The sequence below is a fragment of the Thalassophryne amazonica genome, chromosome 12 (genome assembly GCF_902500255.1).
Source record: "Thalassophryne amazonica chromosome 12, fThaAma1.1, whole genome shotgun sequence".
In the NCBI taxonomy this organism is placed as follows: domain Eukaryota; kingdom Metazoa; phylum Chordata; class Actinopteri; order Batrachoidiformes; family Batrachoididae; genus Thalassophryne; species Thalassophryne amazonica.
The window spans coordinates 39712532-39734880 of record NC_047114.1 but is presented as its reverse complement, the minus strand read 5'-3'; the positions used below and the strand labels follow the sequence as shown (position 1 = coordinate 39734880).

The 22349-nt window shown below is 39.9% G+C and overlaps 1 protein-coding gene across 4 annotated transcripts in view; it reads right to left on the bottom strand.

Annotated features, from left to right (window-relative positions):
* Positions 1-22036, bottom strand: part of LOC117521469 (SUN domain-containing ossification factor-like) — a 45583-nt gene extending 23547 nt beyond the window's left edge. The window contains exons 1-12 of one of the 4 annotated variants that reach the window (XM_034182771.1): positions 21820-22036; positions 14503-14614; positions 10686-10778; positions 7021-7244; positions 6619-6720; positions 5881-5884; positions 4706-4843; positions 2821-2938; positions 2505-2629; positions 2351-2418; positions 2144-2251; positions 1873-1978 (exon numbers count right to left, since the gene is read on the bottom strand). In XM_034182771.1, coding sequence (XP_034038662.1) covers positions 1873-1978; positions 2144-2251; positions 2351-2418; positions 2505-2629; positions 2821-2938; positions 4706-4843; positions 5881-5884; positions 6619-6720; positions 7021-7244; positions 10686-10778; positions 14503-14614; positions 21820-21884 — 1263 coding nt within the window. In that variant the 5' untranslated portion in view covers positions 21885-22036. The other 3 variants (XM_034182770.1, XM_034182772.1, XM_034182773.1) reach the window with 3 other exon arrangements.
* Positions 22037-22349: the final 313 nt, after the last annotated feature.

Genomic DNA, 22349 nt, shown 5'->3' with positions numbered 1-22349 from the left:
CTCTCGTTCAATGGAGTGAACTCCAACACATGGCGACTGAGCTGGGGAGCAATAAGCAATGCGACCCCAGCTCTCCGCCTCTCCCCGTGGGCAACGCCAGAAAAATGAAGCGTCCAGCCCCTCTCCAGGAGTTGGGTACCAGAGCCCAAGCTGTGCGTGAAGGTGAGCCCGACTATCTCTAGTCGGTATCTCTCAACCTCCTGCACAAGCTCAGGCTCCTTTCCCCCCAGCGAGGTGACATTCCACGTCCCAACAGCCAGGGGCTGTGAGCATGGACCGGTGTCGCCGGGCCACCCGCCCTAGACCGCCACCCAATTCTCTCTGCACTCGACCCCCATGGCCCCCACTGCAGGTGGTGAACCTACAGGAGGCCGGGCCCACGTCGCTCTTTCGGGCTGAGCCCGGCCGGGCCCCATGGGCTAAGGCCCAATCACCAGGCGCTCGCACGCGAGCCCCAACCCCAGGCCTGGCTCTAGGGTGGGGCCCCGGCTCCGCCATACCGGGCGACGTCTCGGTCCTTGATTTTTTACTGGTCATGGAGGTTCTGAACTGCCCTTAGTCTGACCTGTCACCTAGGACCTGTTTGCCTTGGGAGACCCTACAAGGGGCACAAAGCCCCCAACAACATAGCTCCTAGGATCATCCGGGTACGCAAACTCCCCCACCACGATAAGGTGGCAGCTAGAGGGGGAGCCCTCTAGCTGCCCACAATCATTTTCTATGTAAAGATTTAGCAGTGTTACAGAAGCCGGCACATAGAATGAAGCAACACTCCCTCTGTATGTGGTGTAAGAGTTTTCAGGTTGCACAACTAAAGCAGTTGCATATGCATATTTTGTGCTTGTGAGTCCGATCTTTTTCATAATAATACAGTAGTGACTACCTACCTACTAGAGCCCAGCAAGGGACTAATTTCTTCATCCCACTCCCACTGAAATTCGGACCATTACCACCCACACGTGTGTTACACTCCCGCCCGCACCCGTGAAACACTCCTCCAGTCCGCGGGAGAAAACACATCATGTAGACTATTAATAAAGAGATTCATGGGGTTGTTTGTTTCATTTCACTGGCCTGTAAGTCTTTTGATGAACTGGTCAGGAATAGCACTCCAATTCCATTGTTTTCATTTCATTTAAAGACAGTTTCATATATGTGTACCATATATGGGCATGCAGTGCTGTTACGGTAACTCTCGCTGTGTCTGTGTCGTCTGTGTACCCGTGTTGCTGTTCCCGTCTGCTGCTCCTCTTAAATTAAAGACATTCTATTTAAGATGAAAGTAGCGTGTGGATACCACATACTTTTACACTATTCTCCTTTGTTGACCGAGTATCCTGTTGCTTTCAGACCCACAGTGTTTTTCTTTTGGGCACCCACAGCGAAGTTCTAACCACCTGCTCCCGTAAAATTTGCCATCCCAATGCAGCCCTCTACTACATGCCACTGGGGCTGTAAGATGGCGGAGAGGAGTGATTTTCATGAAATTCCTCTCATCAACAAACTACACTCAGAGGCCCAAAAAATAAATAAATAAATAAATAATTCTCTGGCAAACAACCTTTTCAAACAAGAATACATCCTTCCAATGGGTAAAGGGACATTGGTGCATTGGTCTGAAAGCTAATGTTTTGGCACGACATCTAGTGGCACTAATTTGTGTTTAGAACAATTAAAGAAAAGAAAAAAACTACTTTATCTTGAAAATGCAAGCTAATGAATATTAGAAACCTGATAAAAGCAATGCAGCCTCATGTTAGAAGACAAAAAATCTCAAGAACTTTTATACTGAATGTACTAAAACAACTCTACTTCAGAGCTAAAGAAGAGAAAAACATCAATAAAAGTGGGACATAAAAAAATACTAATCACCTTCACATATTTAGCATAAAGTTGTTCATCCAAAGGGAAACTTTGGACAGTGCGCTCATCGCGAGCATGAAAGGTTCCCAGCTTTAGCCACTTGTTTGTTGGATATCTGCAAGGATATATTTATTAAAAAACACACTGGTATCACAGCAAATTATAACAGATGCAATATGAACTTCCAAATTAGATTTTCATATTCATGTGTTGAAATAAAGGTCTTTACAACAAGAGCACACTGCTAAAATGCAATAAATATAATATGTTCAATACAAACCTATCACTGATGGAGACCAAAAAGTCTTTGGGGGTCGAAGAAAATAGCTCAAAGTTGGCAATATCCAACTGCTTCACCTGGATGGGCTCACAGAGCTCAATAATGAACCTGAAAAACAGGAAAATCACATGTTTCAGTTGTAAATAAACATACATTAACAGTTCCACTTGTATAAAGAATGCAAAAAAATTCACACACACTACATACCAGATTTTATTGCTGCAGGGATTTAGCATGTACAAGTCCATATTCTCCATCAATATAGCTGAAGTGCCCTGTGTAGAACAAACTCCAGCTAAGTTTCACTTGTATTTGACGTTCTGTCATAATATCAATTAAGTAGCACAGCACTGTCTCATACCTTTGACTCTGGATTAGCACCTAGAATCTTGGCCCCGCATTCTACAGAAGCATAGTTATTGAAGTTTTTCTGGATCTTTTTTACTGGGGGAGAACCCACATTGGTGGAGGTATGAGTAGCCTGAGCTGAAAGAAAAGTACAAGGAGAAATTAGCGGGAAATTTTCTTTTAATTTAAATAATAAATAAATAAAAAGAATGAAGGAATATTATCTTGTAGTAGGAAGTCCAAACAGAACCATACTCTTTTCATTCAATGCATTACATCCAGAGAATTTAGTTAATCAACTTTAACATGGCAACAAGAAGCACTCTTACACTTCTCTTTCTCCACCTCCATCATCTTCCGCTTCCACTCATCAAAAGTAGGGATGTCCTCTGGGTCTTTACAGCTCATAGCAGAATCCATGTCGATGGCAACCGGGGAGCCCAGTTCCTGTCAAGGATAATTAGAGCTGGAATACCGTGGGTGACTGAGGTAGGGTGCATCTGGAAAGTATGCACCGCACTTCACTTTTTCTATATTTTATGTTACAGCCTTTGTCCAAAATAAGTGAAATTATTATTTTTTTTCCTTCAAATTTGTACATGCAATACTGTATCCCATAATGACAATGTGAAAAGTTTGTTTGGTTTTTTTTTTTAGATTTTTGCAATTTAAAAAGAAGAAAGAAAAAGAAATCACGTGTACATAAGTATTCACAGCCTTTGCCATGAAGCTCAAAATTGAGCTCAGGTGCATCCTGTTTCCACTAATCATCCTTAAGATGTTTCTACAGCTTAACTGGAGTCAACCTGGGGTAAATTCAGTTGACTGGACATGATTTGGAAATATACACACCTGTCTACATATAAGGTCCCACAGTTGACAGTGCATGTCAGAGAACAAACCAAGCATGAAGTCAAAGGATTTGTCTGTAGACCTCTGACACAGAATTGTCTCAAGGCACAAATTTGAGGAAAGATACAGAAACATTTCTGCTGCTTTGAAGATTCCAATAAGCACAGTGGCCTCCATCATCCATAAATGGAAGAAGTTCATAGAGCTGGCCGTCCATCTAAACTGAACGATCGGGTGAGAAGGACCTTGGTCAGGGAGGTGGCCCAGAACCCAATGATCACTCTGTCAGGGCTCCAGCATTCCTCCGTGGAGAGAGGAGGACCTTCCAGGGGGACAACCATCTCTGCAGCAATCCACCAATCAGGCCTGTATGGTAGAGTGGCCAGACGGAAACCACTCCTTAGTAAAAGGCACATGGTAGCCTGCCTGGAGTTTGCCAAAAGACACCTGAAGGACTCTCAGGCCATGAGAAAAAAAAAAAAAAAAATTTCTCTGGTCTGATGAGACAAAGATTGAACTCTTTGGTGTGAATGCCAGGTGTCATGTTTGGAGGAAACCCGCCACCATCCTTACAGTGAAGCATGGTGGTGGCAGGGGATGTTTTTCAGCGGCAGGAACTGAGACACTAGTCAGGATGAGGGAAAGATGAATGCAGCAATGTACAGAGACATCCTGGATGAAAACCTGCTCCAGAGCGCTCTTATTTTCAATTTGTAGGCAACCAAACAGAATCTTTTTTTTTTCCTCCAGACAAGGTTTTTCTTACATTCTTCTGCCTGTGAACTTGCAAGAAATGGTTTCCATTGGTATCTGAAAAGGGCAAGGTGCTACAGCTTCTCCTCCGTTTGACAAAATAAATAAATAAATAAATAAATAAATAAATAATTTTAAAAAATCCTCCAGTGATCTGAGTGAACATCTCTGGCAAGATCTGGAAATGGCTGTGCACAGATGTTCCCCATCCAACCTGATGGAGCTTGAGAGTTGATGCAAAGAGGAATGGACAAAACTGTCCACAGATGGGTGCACCAAGCTGGTGGCATCATATTCACGAAGACTTGAGGATGTACTTGCTGCTAAAGGTGCATCAACAAAGTGTTGACCAAAAGGGTGTGAATACTTATGTACATGAGATTGCTTACTTTTTCATTTTAAATAAATTTGCAAAAAATAAAGAATTAAAAAAAATTCATGTTGTCATTATGGGGTGTTGTGAAAAGAATTTTTCAGGGAAAAAAAATCAATTTACTCAATTTTGGAATACAAACAAAATGTAACATAACAAAATGTGGAAAAAGTGAAGCTCTGAATACTTTCCACATGCACTGTAAATGAGAAGCAAGCTGTACATTGTACCAATACCTGCTCTTTCAACATGTGTGAGGTGTTGGCCTCTGGCGGCTGTGAGCTGTGCGTGGTCGTGGAGATTAGTGGAGGCTCAGTGTTGGTTTTGGTACCTGTAGTATGAGCATTGGCAGTGTTCTCCTGAATTACTGGAGGGCTGAAAAAAATAAAATACCAAAACAAAGTCTTATTACAAAAGGATAAATTTACACTTTACTTTGAATGTAAACCCCATTTAAACAACTGGATCACAACTACATGCAACTCGCCAAGTAACACGGGGGCCAACTAAAAAGGTGCACATACCTGCAGTGTAGTAGAAATGGTAAATCAGTAAAAGAAGAATTCTGAAACTCTTTATTGAAATTTGAGTTTTGCGATGTCACAAGGAAGTGGTCTTCAATCACGTGCCATGAAGATAGAAAAGTGTGCAGGTTTTTATTGTAAGAAATGCCTCCACCAGCTAATTTAGCTCACGAATGACAGTTTCAGGGGAGAAGCTCATTGCAGAAATATCAAAAAACCTGCACCCTGTTTGACATGAAAACCTACCTCACAATGTTAATCAATTTAAAGGGATCCATATTCACATATTTAAAAATTAGTAATATAGTTGGGAAAAAAAAAACAATAAGAACTTTGTGAGCAAATTCTCAAAATTATACCATCACTCAGTTTTCCTTTGAAGATTTTGGACCAGAATTATTTTCTTTCATGTGTATCTTCATACGCTGTGAAGTTGAATGAAATCCACCATGCAGTTTAGGAGGAGACGCGCTTATGTGATTCATGTACAGAGATGAACATTTCATGTATGTAAGAGGGGTTGACATTAACCTATTTTACCCACTGGTCAACAAAAGTTACTGGCCCTCAAAAATGGACATTTTTTGCAGTACAGGATCTTCAACACCATGGCAGAAAATGACCTTTAAAAAAAAAAATTGTATAACATAACTTTCTTTTGTTCATCTCCTTACTTCAGGATGCATGTATTTTGGTGTGAAGGTTGTTACAACACTTTCTTGATATGGTTCATCATTTTCATTTTGTACAGGCATTGTAGTAGTAAAACTAGGACACTCAGAGTAATACTGACTAATGTTTTAGTTGATGAAATTACATTAATTGCCATTATTATTGTTATTATTTTGATGTGCAAAAAATGTTTTCAAAAGTGGCCCTTTATTTTAAGGACTGCAACAATAAGAAATACATTAATTTAAGCAGAAAGCGTGACCTAATTGACCGACCAATATCGATTCCTGCACACCAGAGGGGGCGCTGTACAGAGCAAATGAAATGAAGCTGAACGCACAAAATATGAAATGTCTTGTGTTCATGCCATCTGAAGCCTGAAGCAGAAGTCAAAGTAAATGTAAGAATCACTGTGAATCAAAACTGTATTTTCCATACAGTCCCAACTTTTTTCTGAAAATAAACCATTTCAGCCCAATGTTTACTTATGTGAGATTTTCTGCATGCATCTACAGAACTGTGGATTTTTTTTTTTAACACGACTGTCCAAAACATGAAATAAATGTAAATGAGACTAATAATAATAGTAAATTGAATTCTGCAAAACATGGCTCCATTAAAGATGGCACTAAAAAGGAACATCACTGTCAAAAACTCTTCCCTAACCCAAGAAGCATCTCTCCACAAAACTGTAAAATCTGACCACCACGTTTTAAGACATCTTACCCAATACCAAGAGTCTCTTCACATAACCTTGACTCACCTCTGTGAGTTGGCAGAGTTAAAAAAAAAAAAAAAAAAAAAAAAAAAAGGCTCTGATTCAAAGTTATTCAGGATAACGAGAACAAAAATGAGAATTACTTCATCACAACTGGCACAAATGAATAAAAGCTAAATACTTTTGGGGAATTTCTTTACCTGGCTAAATAGAACATGAAATGGACACCACACACCTCTCACTGTCGTAAGGGTTGGTTTCTTCATCATGGTCAGCTAGAGACGGGTCAGTTTCTGTGACCTCAGGTCCACGTGTTTCAAATGCATCATCAGAAACACTGAAATGAAACAGTCTCTTGCAATGCAGCACAACTTCCACTTACTGAAGGCAGTATATATATAAAAAAAATCATTTCAAGAAACTTTGGACACTTTGGCTATTTTTCACCAAGTTTCCATTATGTTTACAAATTATGGTTCATTAGAAAAAAAATGCTTGTTGGAAAAAAAAAAACACACACACACACACAAATATGTTTAGTAGTTCTTGAGCAAATGTGCTTAAAAATGAAAAGAACAGAACACAGGCAAAAATAGAACCTCTAAAGGGTAATAATGCACTCGAGACAATATCCGACCTGTTTGGGATGTTTTCTTGGACACCTATGACATCTTGGTTGGATTCACAATCAGCAGCAAAACCACTGGCAAGTGGGAGGACTGATGCTGAATCCTGGTCCTGACTCACGAAGGCTTCAGAAAGGTCATGTTCAGAGCCAAGCTCAGGTTCATCCTGTGGCTCTGAAGTACCCTTGTCTCTGTCCAATTCTTCCTCTCCAGCAGACTGTTTGACCTCCAAGTCCTTATAGACAAACACATGTTTAGACTGTCGTTGGAAATATCTAAACAGTTAAGCAGTTAGCCAGAGTTACAGTGACCAACCAAAACACTTCCCATATGTTTTACAGAAAAGACTAAAAGCACAACCTGGATAGTACAGTAATGCATGTTGTATGATTGTGTATTGACTCAAACTGTACTCCTGATCAGGAAAAGTTTGTATCAAACAGGTCTTTAAATTCACATTAATTAATCATTTACCTCTCAAGACTAGTTCAACCTAACGAACCATCTCTGGATTGCAAATAAATGTGATCCTTGCCATGACTTCACCCACTGAGACCTGCAAGTCTCTGTGGTCTTTCTGGGGTAACCACCTCCTTGAATATGACCCAGCTATAAGGCAGGGCTGTATTCAACAGGTAACAGAATAGGCATTTCCCCAAATTGGGCACTTTGCTCTCCTATCTGCTGCATATACTTCATGTGTCGCACTGACAATGAATATGGTCTATTTTACATTTTCTTGATTTACCATGCCTAGGTATTTGCGTTTGTCTTCTATTTGCACATTTTACTCTTCCCTACTGTTGCACAATTCTATTACAACTGCGGTGGCAATGCAAAATTCCCCATGTGGGGCTAATAAAGGAATATCTTATTTCAATCAGATTTGTAAAATATGGCATGTATAACCTTCATGTTAAAAAGTATATGTCACTTTTTTAGACTACGAGGTCTGTCAATAAAGTAACGGTCCTTTTTATTTTTTAAAAAATTATATGGATTTGAATAGGGATGGGTATCGAGAACCGGTTCCTTTCGGGTATCGTTAAGAAATGATTCGATCCACCGACATCAATAAGCTTTGTGCTTAACAATTCTGTTATCGGTCTTTCAGAGTGGCCGTTGTTTTGGCGGGTGTTTGTCAGGAAAATGATCATTTCTCTACATTGATTACAGACCCTGCAGCTGGTCCTTAATCAACTTTTCTGCAGCGCGGCTTTGCTTTGAACCTTGAACCAATCGAAGCGTGGTTCGCAGATTGAAGCAATGCTTCAGTTGACTGCTTCGTTTATTTCTTTCTTTCACTTAATTTTCCCCCGCTAAAACCCTAAAGAGCATACGTCTGTGAGTATTATTTACCTTTTCTATGTTAAACCGACCTGTTATGATCTTCTGAAACAGTTGATAGATGTATTTTATAACCTAAAAACAGGAGCGATTCTAACGCGTTAGCATGTCTATGGCATTTTCAATGTTAAAAGTTAGCATTTAGCAAAAGTTAGAGAAAGAGACAAAAAGAACCTGAATAGAAACACAACAGAAAATATATAATTGCAATGAACATAAATAAATAAATACATACAGAAATAAATGTTTCCTGTGAACACCTAGTGACTCTCACACCTCCATTTCATCCCTGTCTTATTTAAGTATAATGACAGTTTGTTTCGGTCAAACCATATTTTCAGTTTGTTAATTTCTTCAGTGATTTCCTCCAGAACTATCTGCCAAACTGCTGCATCCTAGTAAGAGCAGAATACTACTGGAATGAATTTGAATAAGGAAAGTTGTATTTTTTTTTTCTCACCTAAATGGATTCAGCACTCACTCCAGTTTATTGTCTGGAATAGTCCCAGATTGCATTTCAGAGCTTCTAGAATTCAAACATTTTCGTGCAGGTGGTGTTGGGGGGTAATTTTGGGTTTCAGCTTTTTTTGTTTTTCACCACTTTTATCCCTGAATATGAGTTGTGATTCACTTTTGTGCAGATTAAAGTTACTAACTGGGAATCCTGTCTTGTTGCGAGAAAGAAACGAGAATCATCCTCCATTCTGTTCACACAGCTCCAAACGTTGCGCGGCTCTCTGACAAGACAGAACGATAGAATTCAGTCTGAATGAATAACTTCAAAGCGAAACAGTTTTGTTTATTTTTATTTATGTCCAGAGATCAAGCATACAGTGACCAATTTCATATTTATTTACTTTAAGACTCAAGGAAATACATAGAAAACCTGTAAAGCCTACTTTTAGTACAAAATTCACGAGGTATCGATAAGGGAATCGATAAGGAATCGGATTGATAAGCAGAATCGATAATGGCATCGATAGATAAAACCTTATCAATACCCATCCCTAGATTTGAATTACGTGCGATTACATCAGCCAAGGTTGAACCCTCGTGCGCATGCGTGAGTTTTTCCACGCCTGTCGGTGACGTCATTCGCCTGTGAGCACGGCTTGTGGGAGGAGTGCTCCACCCCCCTCGTCGGATTTTTTCTTGTGAGAAAATGGCTGAACGCTTTGAGCAGCACTACTGCATTAAATTCTGCCAGAAACTTGGCAACAGCCAGGCAGAAATGATTCGAAAAATCCAAACGGCTTTCGGAGATGAAGCCATGAGCAGCACACGGATTAAGGAGTGGTACAACCGGTTTACAGACGGGCGCATAACGGTAAAGAGCGAGCCGCGCTCCGGTCGGCCATCAACGAGCCGAAATGACGAGATCGTTGTCAAAGTGCACGCTGTGGTTATGCGGGATCGTCATGTGACTGTCCGAGAAATTGCGGAGGAAGTGGACATTAACAGGACTTCAGCACATTCCATCGTGACGGAAAATTTGGGCATGAAACGAGTGGCGGCGAAGTTCGTGCCAAAGTTGCTGATGGCGGAGCAAAAGCAACATCGTGTCGAAGTCTCACAGGACATGCTGGACTCCATTCACACTGATCCCAGCTTTATGGACACCATAATTACCGGTGATGAGTCCTGGGTGTACGGGTACGACCCGGAAACCAAATCCAGTCGTCACAGTGGAAGCATTCCACGTCACCAAGACCGAAGAAGGCGCGCCAAGTGCGCAGCAACATCAAGGTAATGCTGACTGTTTTTTTGTTTTTTTTACTCCCGTGGTGTGGTACACCACGAGTACGCACCACAGGGTCAAACAATAACAAAGGAGTATTACAGGGATGTCCTCCGTCATCTACGTGATGGTGTGCGGCGCAAGAGACCGGAGTTGTGGGCCAGAGGAAATTGGCGCCTCCACCACGACAACGCGCCAGCTCATTCCTCTCATTTAATTCAGACTTATTTGACCAAAAACCAGACTCCGGTGGTTCAACAGGCACCTTACTCTCCTGACATGGCCCCTTGCGACTTCTGGCTCTTCCCAAAACTTAAAATACCATTAAAAGGAACGTGATTTGAGACAAGAGAGGACATCATGGCTGCGACGACGGCGGAGCTGCGCGCCATCCTGAAAAAGGCTTTCTTGGAATGCTTCCAACAGTGGCGACACCGCTGGGAGAAGTGTGTGGAGTCCCAAGGAGAGTACTTTGAGGGTGATTAGGTTTCCAACCCTCCAGGTAAGCCAGTTTTTTTTCCCAGCCAATGGTCCAATACTTTATTGACAGACCTCGTAATTATAAGTACACATATAGATGTTTTTGTTCACCATCTGTGCCTGATGCTCATTTTGCTGATCATCCTTCATCAACTGTTCTTCTTGAGGCGAAGACTGCATATGTACCAACCAACTCTCCTCAACCTAAAGAAAAAAACATATGCATCACATAAAAAAAAAAAAAATGAAGGGAACAGATTAGTTACAGAATCCAATTTAACCAGGAATGCTCAGCTTGGGCATTTTAGATTGTTGTGCTTCAGTAAACCACCATACAGACTTATTTTGTTTAACCCAGCGGTGACAAATCTTGGTTTAAAAACCCTCAAATAAAATTTTCTCTTACTGTAGATCTATGTTGTACAATCATTCCAGCCCAGAAAAAGAACAGTTTAAAAAGCCGTTGCCATTTTCATGACACTGTTGCCCATGGCGAGTTTTATGTACACTTCAGACTACCCTGCTCTCCCCTAGAAATCAGTACTTAAAACATCACCAAATATGAAATCAGTACCATTAATCAATGGCACTTGTAAATGTTTTCTGTGCACCTTTATGTTTTAACATGAAAATAAAGATAATAATATTATTTCTATAGTCTCATTTAGAAGAGTGAAACAACTAAAAATGAAAAATGCCTATTTAAATCTATAAAAGTGTATTTAAATCGGAAAAAAAAAAAATCCAAAAATCGTGACTTTTTTTTATTTATTTACCAGCCCATGTAAACAGTATCAAAAAATATAGCATTAACCATAAATCAATAACAGCTACTTTGATATAAATTCCATTCCATTCATATGTCATAAGTAAAAGGACAAACTACATACTAGGATTATTAAGACAAATCCTAATTTTAAGACAGTTTTCTTAAGAAAACTCACAGAATGATGCATGAACATTTTCAAGTCACTGAATATGTCTTGCACTTCATTTACACCAGTCATTAATACAAACATGGTGGTACTGTACAGAAAAACAATACAGAGCAAGCAGACAATAGACAACATATAATATTTCAGCTTTGACCAATATTCTTGATAAGTAACACAAAGCTGATATTTCTATAAATGTATAGATGGTATCGCCGTTTCTGACTGAAATTTTCAAATCTACAGGAGACTTGTGTTGTTGGGTGATTCTTAGACTACGGGCACTTGTTATGTCCTTTGATCATATTGTATGAAAAACAGAAAAAAGGGGAAATTTCACACTTTTATAGTTATCTTTACAATGAAAGCGTGTTAGGAAATTTGTTCTAGTAGTCTATGATGACTTTTTCACCTTTTTTCAGCATCATTATATGCAAATATCGCCGTTTTGTGCTTGTCCCACACCCAGACTTTTGATCTTCAATGATAAAAATGAATGGTAAAGAAACGTTTTTTCTAATGTTTTAAAATATCTCTGAATAAAATATCAGTAAAATAATCAAAACATAATTGGGGTATTCAATGTCATACAACGGTTGTGATTTTTTTTTAAACAAAATGTAGTTGTCCCACACTATTGCTGTAATTTCCACCACAACACTGTAATGTCCCTTTAAACAGTTTGTATGAAAGATTGTTTGGGTAGTTTCTATGGAGATAAACAGTGACATCAGAGCACATGTATATAGCGCCAAATCACAACAAACAGTTGCCCCAAGGCGCTTTATATTGTAAGGCAATGGTGTGGTGAAAATTACATTTACAAGGCCAATAGTGCCCGTAGTTAAAGAATCACCCTGTTGTTGTTGTGAAAGAGTTAATTATCAGACTTGATATATCAAATATCACATGAAAGTCACGATAAGCTTTTAAAGAGCACACACTGTCACTGTGTCCAGTTGGGGGAAGAGAGTAGACAGCAACAACTACATAAGAAATTATCGAGGAGCTCCAGAGACCAAAACCAGCAGGAACCATGAGCCAAGAGTGTGTGCAGTGAGCAGAGCCAATGCACACCAGCACCTTCAGCAACCAAGAAAATATTACCTCCAAATGTCTTGGGTATTGTCCAGTGGGTCAACATGAGGGACAGCTTGGTTTATCACCGCAATGCCATAAAAAACAACAGTGGAATCTGACATGGGGAAGAAAGCCTACAGGCGGCACATGGCACCAGCCCATGGGGTACTGCAGACCAGTGCCGCAAGTACACCCTTCACAGGAACTACTCCAGGTGCCATCTTCAACAGAGGGGTCCACCCCGTGGTGGAGACTATCCTGACCACAACAGGAATGACCGCAAGTGTGAGCCCAGCAGTGAAGGTCTCACAAGCATGAGGAAGTGTTCTTTCCTTTGTTCATATTCAATGATCTGAGAGGGGAATCCCAGGCCCCAAATCCTATTTAAATAAACTTGCATATTTAAATGTGGAAATGGGCAGGGAGACGTTTGGTACTTCTGCATGTGTGCTCAATTCCACATTGATTGGGATGTACAAAGGGAACGTGCTTGGATCCATATGTACGTACACTTTGACACAGCTGACTTTTTTGTGCGTACAACAGTTACTGGGTTTTAGCGTACACCATGTTTCAGTAGGAAATCCACGCAAGTCATTGTACATGAGGCCCCTGGTGCTTTCTGTGTGGAGTTTGCATATTCTCCCCATGTTCCAGAGAACTCCCTCCAGGTACTCCCACTTTCAAAGATATGTAGGTTAGTTGAACTGATGACTCTAAATTGGCTGTACGTGTGAGTCAGAGTGTGACTTTGTGTCTATGTGTCAGCACTGCGATAAGACGGGAGGCCTGTCTAGGGTGTATTTGGCACACTGCACTGTGTGCACCACACCATTAAAATGCATAATCCCTCTTCTGGATGCTGTCCACATTATACATGTGTTGTGAAGAATGATAAATGTATCAGTGGGGAGTTAACTGATTTATGCTTTTTATTTATTTTTTTTATTTTTTTTTACATGAGTGGGCTGAATGAGCACAAAACAATATATTTAATAAAACAAGAAAATGTGAAGGTGTCCTTTTTTCTGTCTTTCCATAGAACCTCTACAGGCATGCACATAAAGAGCAGAAACTAGAAAACAGAATGATTTTTAAGCCAAAGTTTATTCATTAAATGCCATTAATCCAATCAGAAAGGACACAAATCTGAGGAAAGAATCAAAACATCAGTGCACTTTAATGCATCAGTACTGACTGAGTGCCAAGCCGATCAATGACAACTCGCGTCATCATACATACAATGATGCTGTGCCACTGAAGAATAATAGTTTCTATATGAATTGAAGTGTATTGGAAATCCAAGAGGTACATTCATAATTTGAAGAAAAAAAAAAAACATGCATAGACGAAAAATATTAATGTAAACATTTTCAGCATCAACACTATCAAATGTGTTGATTATTTGTGGTAGCCCTAGATATTTTAAAGTAAACTGGCAGTGTTTTTAAGTATTAGCAGTAAATGTATATAAATATCAAGTAGTAATTTGAACCAATAGTAAGAACAAATGAAGAGATTCTACCTGGCACATATAATGAAAACACCCCAAGCTTCACAAGTTCATTGTTTGCAATCATTACATTCCAGTTATACAGGTCCTACTTTTGTTTTTGATAGAAGCGTAAAATTGCACCCTCAAGCTTGATTTGTGTGGAGTTAGTATATGGCCACATTTCAAACTGAAAAGTAAACTTTATTTGCAAGCGGCTTCTTCTACTGACATACTTTGCCACAAAGCTTACATCAAATAACCTCTGGGCAGAATTACTCCAGTGAACTTTTGTACAAATATTTGTTCATTCATCAGAAACTATAGTCTCATCGCAATATTGAAGTGACCTCGCAAACAGCACACAGCCATGTCATGGAGTCCCAGATGACAGAACAGGCTGACTTTATACAGCAGCTGTTACCTGATAATGGTGATTCTTTTCCACTGTCTCTTCCTCCGAACTAACGTCCTGTGAGGACAAAGGCCTCTGGGGCTCTTGGCAGGACTCTGTGCTCCAAACATAACTGGCGTACCTACAAGAACAGAGGAAACAACAATGAGCGTTAACTAGATCTAATATCTGTGAACAAGAAAATACCATGTTATGGAAATGAAAAATATCCTCCTTGTGCTGAAGTTAGAGGTAGTCATAAAGTCTTTAATTGCAGCAGCATAAATATTCTACACTAAGGAAGGAACAATACATGGCGTATTGTGAGAATCCTGTCACGGAGCATGCCAATAGTGTGGGGTTTTTTTGTTTTAAGAGTATAGTGATATCTTTAAAAGTCAACTACTACATGGGAGAAATAATGTTCTCTTGCAGAAGAATAAATTATTTAACAAATTTACAAATATGAAACAGATAACACCAAAAAGTACAAGTTATAATTCTGAAAAAATTGTTTCCTTTAGTTAAACATTTACCACAGATTACTTTCTGCATAGTTAGCGTGACCACCAATGTAATTATGCATTTTGATGTATGTACTGAATTGTGGCAAGTGTATCTGATGATATGTACCACAGTGCTAGAGTATCGGTCCACTCTTTTCTACACTGTCATGAGGAAGCTGATTCTCAATGTCAGTGTGACTCAATGGGAAAGGCCAGATGGCCTGTTCCGCAATGTGCACATTTTATCTTATCTGTGTAAGCAGTGAGAAGAAAATGTTGTCAAAGTCAAGAGACAAACACTAAACACCTTCACTGTATTGCTCAATCCTTCACCAGTGCTTTTAAACACCAATACAGTAAAATTCGCATATAATGGATTTGGGTGGACCAGCGAATTTTGTCCTTCAATCGAAATCCGTTATATGTATAAAACGGACAAAATTTGTTATATCTATGTCACAGATTAGTTACAGCTGGGAGGCACTGAACGATCTACGGGGAATCCCCAGCTCCAATTAGTCTTACGCATTTCCTTGATTAAAAGCCTGACCTTGAATCGGGATCTGCCTCATTTAATGACCGGGTCAAAACTTTGTCTAAAAAAATAAACATCTACCTTACATAAGTGCCTCGACATTATGTGCATTAAAAAGATTACATTTTGTTGAGTCCACTGCGAAGTGGTACCTTAAAATCCTAAAGCCTGATTTATGCTTCTGAAACTCTGTGGCCATGCAATGAGGTGGACGTGCGCGTGAGCAGCGTGACCCTTTTAAAGTTCTCTGCCGTGCATTTATGCAATTTAACACAGTAACAGGGGCTTTTTCTGGATTAATTGTCCCTCAATGAGCTCCACAACTTTATACAATCATCAACCTCCAAACCAATGTTATGGTACGTACAATTTCCTCCCTGAATTGTTGGTCATTTGAGCGGCTTTCTCTGACTCTGTGTTGTGAAGTTGGTCATATGCCAAACGTATTTGATCCATAATCGAAATATAATTGTGGACGCACTGCAAAAACTTTTAAAGTATGACAGGAGAGGAAGGAGTGAAAACGTAAAAGTGATAAATCACAGCCAGTACGCATCACGCTCCGGAGAGGGTTCACAGCCACGCAGAGGGCTCTGATCTAAAGCAGTCTGGCTCATCATACCCAGGGATATGTGTGAAACTTAACACTATATTACAGTGCAGACAGCAAGCAGCATTTTGTTAATAATCACCGGCCTTGAATTACATCCTGCATCGTTTAGGTCCCGTATCTGAGCACAGTTTGAAGAAAAAAAAATGGCCGGGCTTTTATTCACAGAAATACAGTACCCACTTTCCTCGAATTAGCGAGTGTCAGTGTTGAACTTCATTTCATACCTCTGTTACTGGGTACGTTCAAACTGCTCTGTCCGATACATGCAAGGGGTTTTTAATGGGGCAGGACGTTTTGTCTAACGTGAGCAAAAATCTGTTATACAAAGTCTATTATATACGGTGTTTATTACATGGGAAACCCTTCAAAAGCTTTGTAACTTTTGCTTTTGTCCGGTGAGTGCAAATATCTAGTTTATACAATGATGGTTTAGGCGAGTTTTACTGTATATAGAATCATCTGCAATACGCTTTTGCAATTTTATGTTATTATAGTTTGTAGTTATTGTGGATACTGTCAAAATGAATGAACAAAATATGCATTTTCCCCCAATAACATTTGGTCTAAGACAGAACTAGTTCACCGTCTATCAACGGATCCATCTATCCATTCCTTAAATAATGCAGTTCTTTGGGTGACAAATGCCAGAAAAAAACTTCAAATTTGGTTCTCTGCAGGAAAACACCTTTAATTTGCAGTAGCAGAGATTTAAATAGTAACAGTCATGTTTTTGTTGGATTTCCTTCTGTTCCCATCTCCAAGGCCACTTGTCAACTGAACTTTAGCTTCTAAAGAGGTCAGGTCCATTATTTATCAGTTATTTATGATTCCAGACCTGCTTGGCTTCTACCTGCCCCAAAGTTAAACTGACTGAAAAGGCTTGGTCTGTCACTGAACAGTTAAGCAAACAATATAGGGTTTGTTTATAACTGCTAAAAACAACAACAACAAAAAAAACATTAGGAGCAAATGAATACATGGCTACAATGTGTGAGCAGGAGAGGTCACATACAAATTGGTCAGGCGTGCTGAATTCTGGCATTTGAATATTTTATTTACAAATATTAGATTTTTTTAGGCATATTCTTCATGATTAAATGTCTATTCTGCATATATATATATATATATATATATATATATATATGCCTAAACAGACCCTTGTCATTTGATTGGTGGTTTGTATGTCACATGATTATGGATCATTCATCCTATATGCTGTTGTGTTCCACTGATTATGCAAATTTGGTTCCACTGACCGTGCAGTTTTGGTTCCATGTTTTGTACCATTGCATACCACCACGCGCGCTCACACTAGTGGCGACAGCGCTTAGCTTAAAAACAAACATAGCGGGGTTTGTTTTATTGACAGTGCCCATTTTTGTAATGCAAAAAACAAATCAAGTATGCCGTAAGCCGTCTGGAGGCATTTGCAGTATTCGCTGTGATGTCTCTACCTGAAGTACAAGCGCTGTCGGATTAAGAACTCTACAAATTTCTGTTGCGAATTTTCGCTGGACTGAGTAAAGCAGACAGCAGTCTGTACACGAATAAGTAAACATACGCCATCAGGTACGAACTACATCATCAGGAATGCTAGACGTTATAGAAAACAAATATAGAATGGAATTGATGGAATGTTCCATCCAAGTCAGCTCGGCCTCGTTGAATGGAACATTCCATCTTTCACCTCATGAAATATTCTTACCATTGTACTCATAAACATTCATTATTTGTATAATATGACGTAGTATTGACAGGTACATTTTATGCCTTGTAATCTTTGTATTGATGCATTACAATTAAAGGATTATTAACCGAGTGTGAGGTCTGTACGTGCGAAAAACACTGAGGTATGATATCCCCGTACAGACCAAGCAAACAAGGTTAATAATTTGTTTATTATATGGCTGTTATACATATAAACACACAAACTTACAGTATCGCCCGAATATGCTGCTGATGGTGTTGAGCTTGCTCGCTTTCTTCACCTCCATGAAAAGCTTGCTAACAGATGGTCTGGTCGTTAGCTGGTAAGCTTTCAATCTGTGTGTTTTTTTATGCTGTTGAAATATTTATGGAGTACATTCATGTCCGACTTGCTTTTTCTAATCGCGGTTTTTAGCTTCCTGGTTTGTAAAGAAAATACACGCTGCGGACCAATTGTCATGGAAACCAGTCTGATAGGGGAAAATATCAGATGGATAATCAGTAAATCAGAGCGCGCGTAGCGTCGCAGCCATATAATAAATATTATTTCAATATAGTATGACGTCCATTCAAAAAGTATCCAACCTTTGGCCACAAAAAATACAATTACTCATCTGGGGGTCTGAAATTCTAGTCCCCTCTGAAATAATTTTGAGAATGCACACACTTCTTCCAGCGGTTCTGGCATTGCTGGAAACATGTCTGAAAGGCCATTTTTGAAATGGTGTCCAGCTGAGCTGTTGCATTACACTTGAAGTCTTCTTGCGACTCAAACAAAGTCCCTTTTAGTGTCATTTTAATCTTGGGGAACAGCCAAAATCAGAGGGAGCCACATCAGGAGAGTAGAGAGCCTGACGAATCACAACAGTGTTGTGTTTGGCCAGGAAAGCCTGAATCAGCTGAGCAGAAAGGGCCGGTGCATTGTCATGATGCAGCTTCCAACTTGTCACCATACAGATCCGGACATTTGCAGCGCACAGCATCACAAAGGCAATGCAACACCTCACAATGAAAACCCATGGCTCATCACCAGTGATGACTGTGTCCAGGTTGCTGTTTACACATACCAGCATGTGCTGCGAGACTTCCTCACGTAGTTGCTTCTGCTCTGCCATTAGCAGCTTCAGTATGAATTTTGCTGACACTCTCCGCATGCCTAAATCATCCATCAAAATAGGAATGTACTGAACCAGTACTTATCCGCACCTCGTCTGCAAGTTCTTGGATGGTGACATGACGGTCATCCATGACAAAAGTCAGTATTCAGTCAATCACAATGGCCATTTCGGCTTGTGAATGGCCTACTTGAATGGACATAGCTCTCCACTGATGTGCGCCCATTTTTCAAGCGGTTATACCACTCTTATTTGTAATATGCTCATAGCATCATCACCAAAAGCCTGCTGAATGTTGTATTTGATGCAACAACTTTGCTCAACTTTGTTCCATCATGTTACAGCAAATGAGAACCTGATGGGTGCTCAGTAAACGTGTTCACTCTGAGGCTGACTGCTCGTGACTGATGTGATCTGTGGGCGGGAAAAAATTCATGCATGCACAGGAAGGTTCCCTAAACCTCCCCACTGAACAACTCACCCACTTCATTTGTTTCTAAGGAATAAAATGAAGTTGGATACTTTTCTTTGATTAAGCTAAAATGTGTTACACTATCATGCTGAATGTGTTTTAAATTGCTGTGAATATACTGTGTCATTTTAACAATCATTTTAAGAGCATACGAATCAGTCTTTGCTGGATTTAATCATCTAATGACAAACATGTGAAGCCATAAAAGGGGCAGGACATCTTGACTTTACTAGAATGTACCAACCTAGTAAATATTAAGTCAAAAGGTAGAATAGCTTCCAGCATCACAGCCACACTGTGGAATGTAGGCCAGGTCAATATCACCTTAACACCCTGTTACATCATCCATCCTTTCTAGTGAGGGAAGCACATTTTCTTTTGCTTCCGAACAAGAGAGTCCCAGATGAAGGCCCCCCTCCCCTCCCCAATCTCTATGTGCAGGAACTGAGCCAATAATTAATTTGCACCTGGCATAAAACTTGTGCCAAAGCAACATGTGGATCCATGCAGGATCCCTTGTGGCAAGCCAGAGACAATTATAAAAGTAAATAAAAAAATGAGCTGCCAAAATAAACGAATATCCTCCCTCGATTTTCTATCTAAGGTTGTCAGTGTATGAATGTTTTGACATTATCCTTGAACGTCACAGTTTGAAGCCCATTATTGTCTCACAGAATCTTTATTCAATGTCAAAGGCCATCAAATCTCTGATAGCATAGATTAGTGGTATCCAAAGTATTCCACAAAGGGCCAAGAGGGTCCTGGTCTTCTTTGCAGCCACTGACTCCAGCAGGTGATTTCACTGTGATTAACATTTTTCAATTTCAATTTATTTTCATTTATATAGCGCCAAATCACAACAGAGTTGCCTCAAGGTGCTTCACACAAGTAAGATCTAACCTTACTAACCCCCAGAGCAACAGTGGTAAGGAAAAACTCCCTCTGAGGAAGAAACCTCAAGCAGACCAGACTCAAAGGGCTGACCCTCTGCTTGGGCCATGCTACAAACAAATTACAGAACAATTCACAAAACGAATATACAGGAAATGCTGTTGGTGCACAGGACAGGAAGGTTTCCAGCACAAATACAATTCCCATCTCTGGATGGAGCTGCACCTTAAACAGAGAGAAAAACAGAACTAGGCATCAGAAAGACAAGAAATACAGTATAATTTGTCAGCATTAAACAACAAGAAAAAACAAGAAATACTAAGGTGATCGCCGGCCACTAGCCCTAAGCTTCACTAAAAGACACAGTATTTAGGTAAAGTTGAGGCTGCGGCACGCTCAGTTTCCTAATAAAAGGAGCATCCCTTTGAGCAGATGGGAAGAGTTCATCAGTGGACTCACATGCTAGAGTCAGCTGCTGCAAAGAAAACCTGCACCCTCTTGGCCCTTTCTGGAATACTTTGGACACCACCGGTATAGATCATGGTAAGTAATGGTGTAGGGTGCAACCAACAATTGTTTTCATTGCTGATTAAATCAACACTTCACCTTTTTGTTTGCAAGGGATCAGGAAAACAGTTCAACAAAAATTGATCTTTCACTGTAGCTAGAGACCAAAATATTTTGTGTAAATTATGTGTATTACCACTTAAATAATCCCATATACTATAACAATAATAATATATACAGTAAAGAAGAAAGTCTTCATATTTCAGAAACTAAAATTAAAAAATGGCCTATGTACTCATCATTAACAAATATTAACATATTTCAGATTTTTTTGGCCAGTAGACAACTTTAGGTGAATCACCTGCTTTTGTTTGGAAAACATTCTTTTCACTCATACCTTATATGCTGTCTTTGAACCAAACTTAAAAGCACATTGCGAACATAAATTATTTGATTAATTATCATATGGCACTGCATTAACTAAATACAACAGCATGGTAATAAAAGGATAAACACAATAAAGTGCAAGCACTTGTTTCCATTGTGGCCCTTGAGGGTCGGAATATATGATCAAACCATGGGTACAAAATGAACATTAACAATAATAAGCGTAAACGTTTTGTAAGACTAAACATGTAAAAACACAATTGTACTTGGCGTTTGTAGCTGATACTCTGAGTATAGGTGACGCTGTTCCATAACAAAATACCGATATAACAAAAAGAAGATTTACGATGGTACTTTACAGCGATTGTATTAAGAGATGTGTAACTAAACATATATAACTAACAAGTTAGGGTCAAATGATTCATTAACATTAGCAGCTATAGCACTTCAAGCTAGCGTTGACCTCATCTACAGCCAAGTGCCACATCACAGCATAAAACTAGCAACCTAGTGCCTGGTTAAGTAATATTAAACCAGTGATGTGCCAGCTAATGTTTACCAATAAAATAAATAGAAGAAATAACTGTGTTTAGTAGAAGGATTGAGCATCTTACCAACAGATCACAGCTACAAACATCCACACAGACACAACTCGCCATAGTCGTGTCGTCGTCATCATCCGTCACCGGCCGCTGGGACAGACATCGTCGTTGTGCTCACAAATGTCCTTATTTTCTCCGAGTCAGCCGTTATCCGCCTGGGACATTTATTTACCTGCTGTTTCTTGGTAAACTTGCTAACATTAGCCTTAGCTGACGTTCAGCAAATGTCTATGGTTACAGCTATAGCACACGCAGCCTGCTGGACCCGTCAGTGTGTGTGACGACAGGCTCCTCCGTCCAATCAAAAGCCGCGGAGCTGCTGCTGCGCACTTCAAACCGAACCAGTGTTTGGAGCGCTCGATTTATAGTCTGGAAACGCCCGACTGTTATCATCGCTCTGCACTCCCAACATACACACAGAGAGGTTTGCCCGCCAGACTTTCTGACGGCAATAATTTTCAAACTTATCCCGTCTGCGGCAAGACATTATATATACACTTGATGGGCAATATTAGGTCTTCCTTAGAGGTGGGCGATACTGG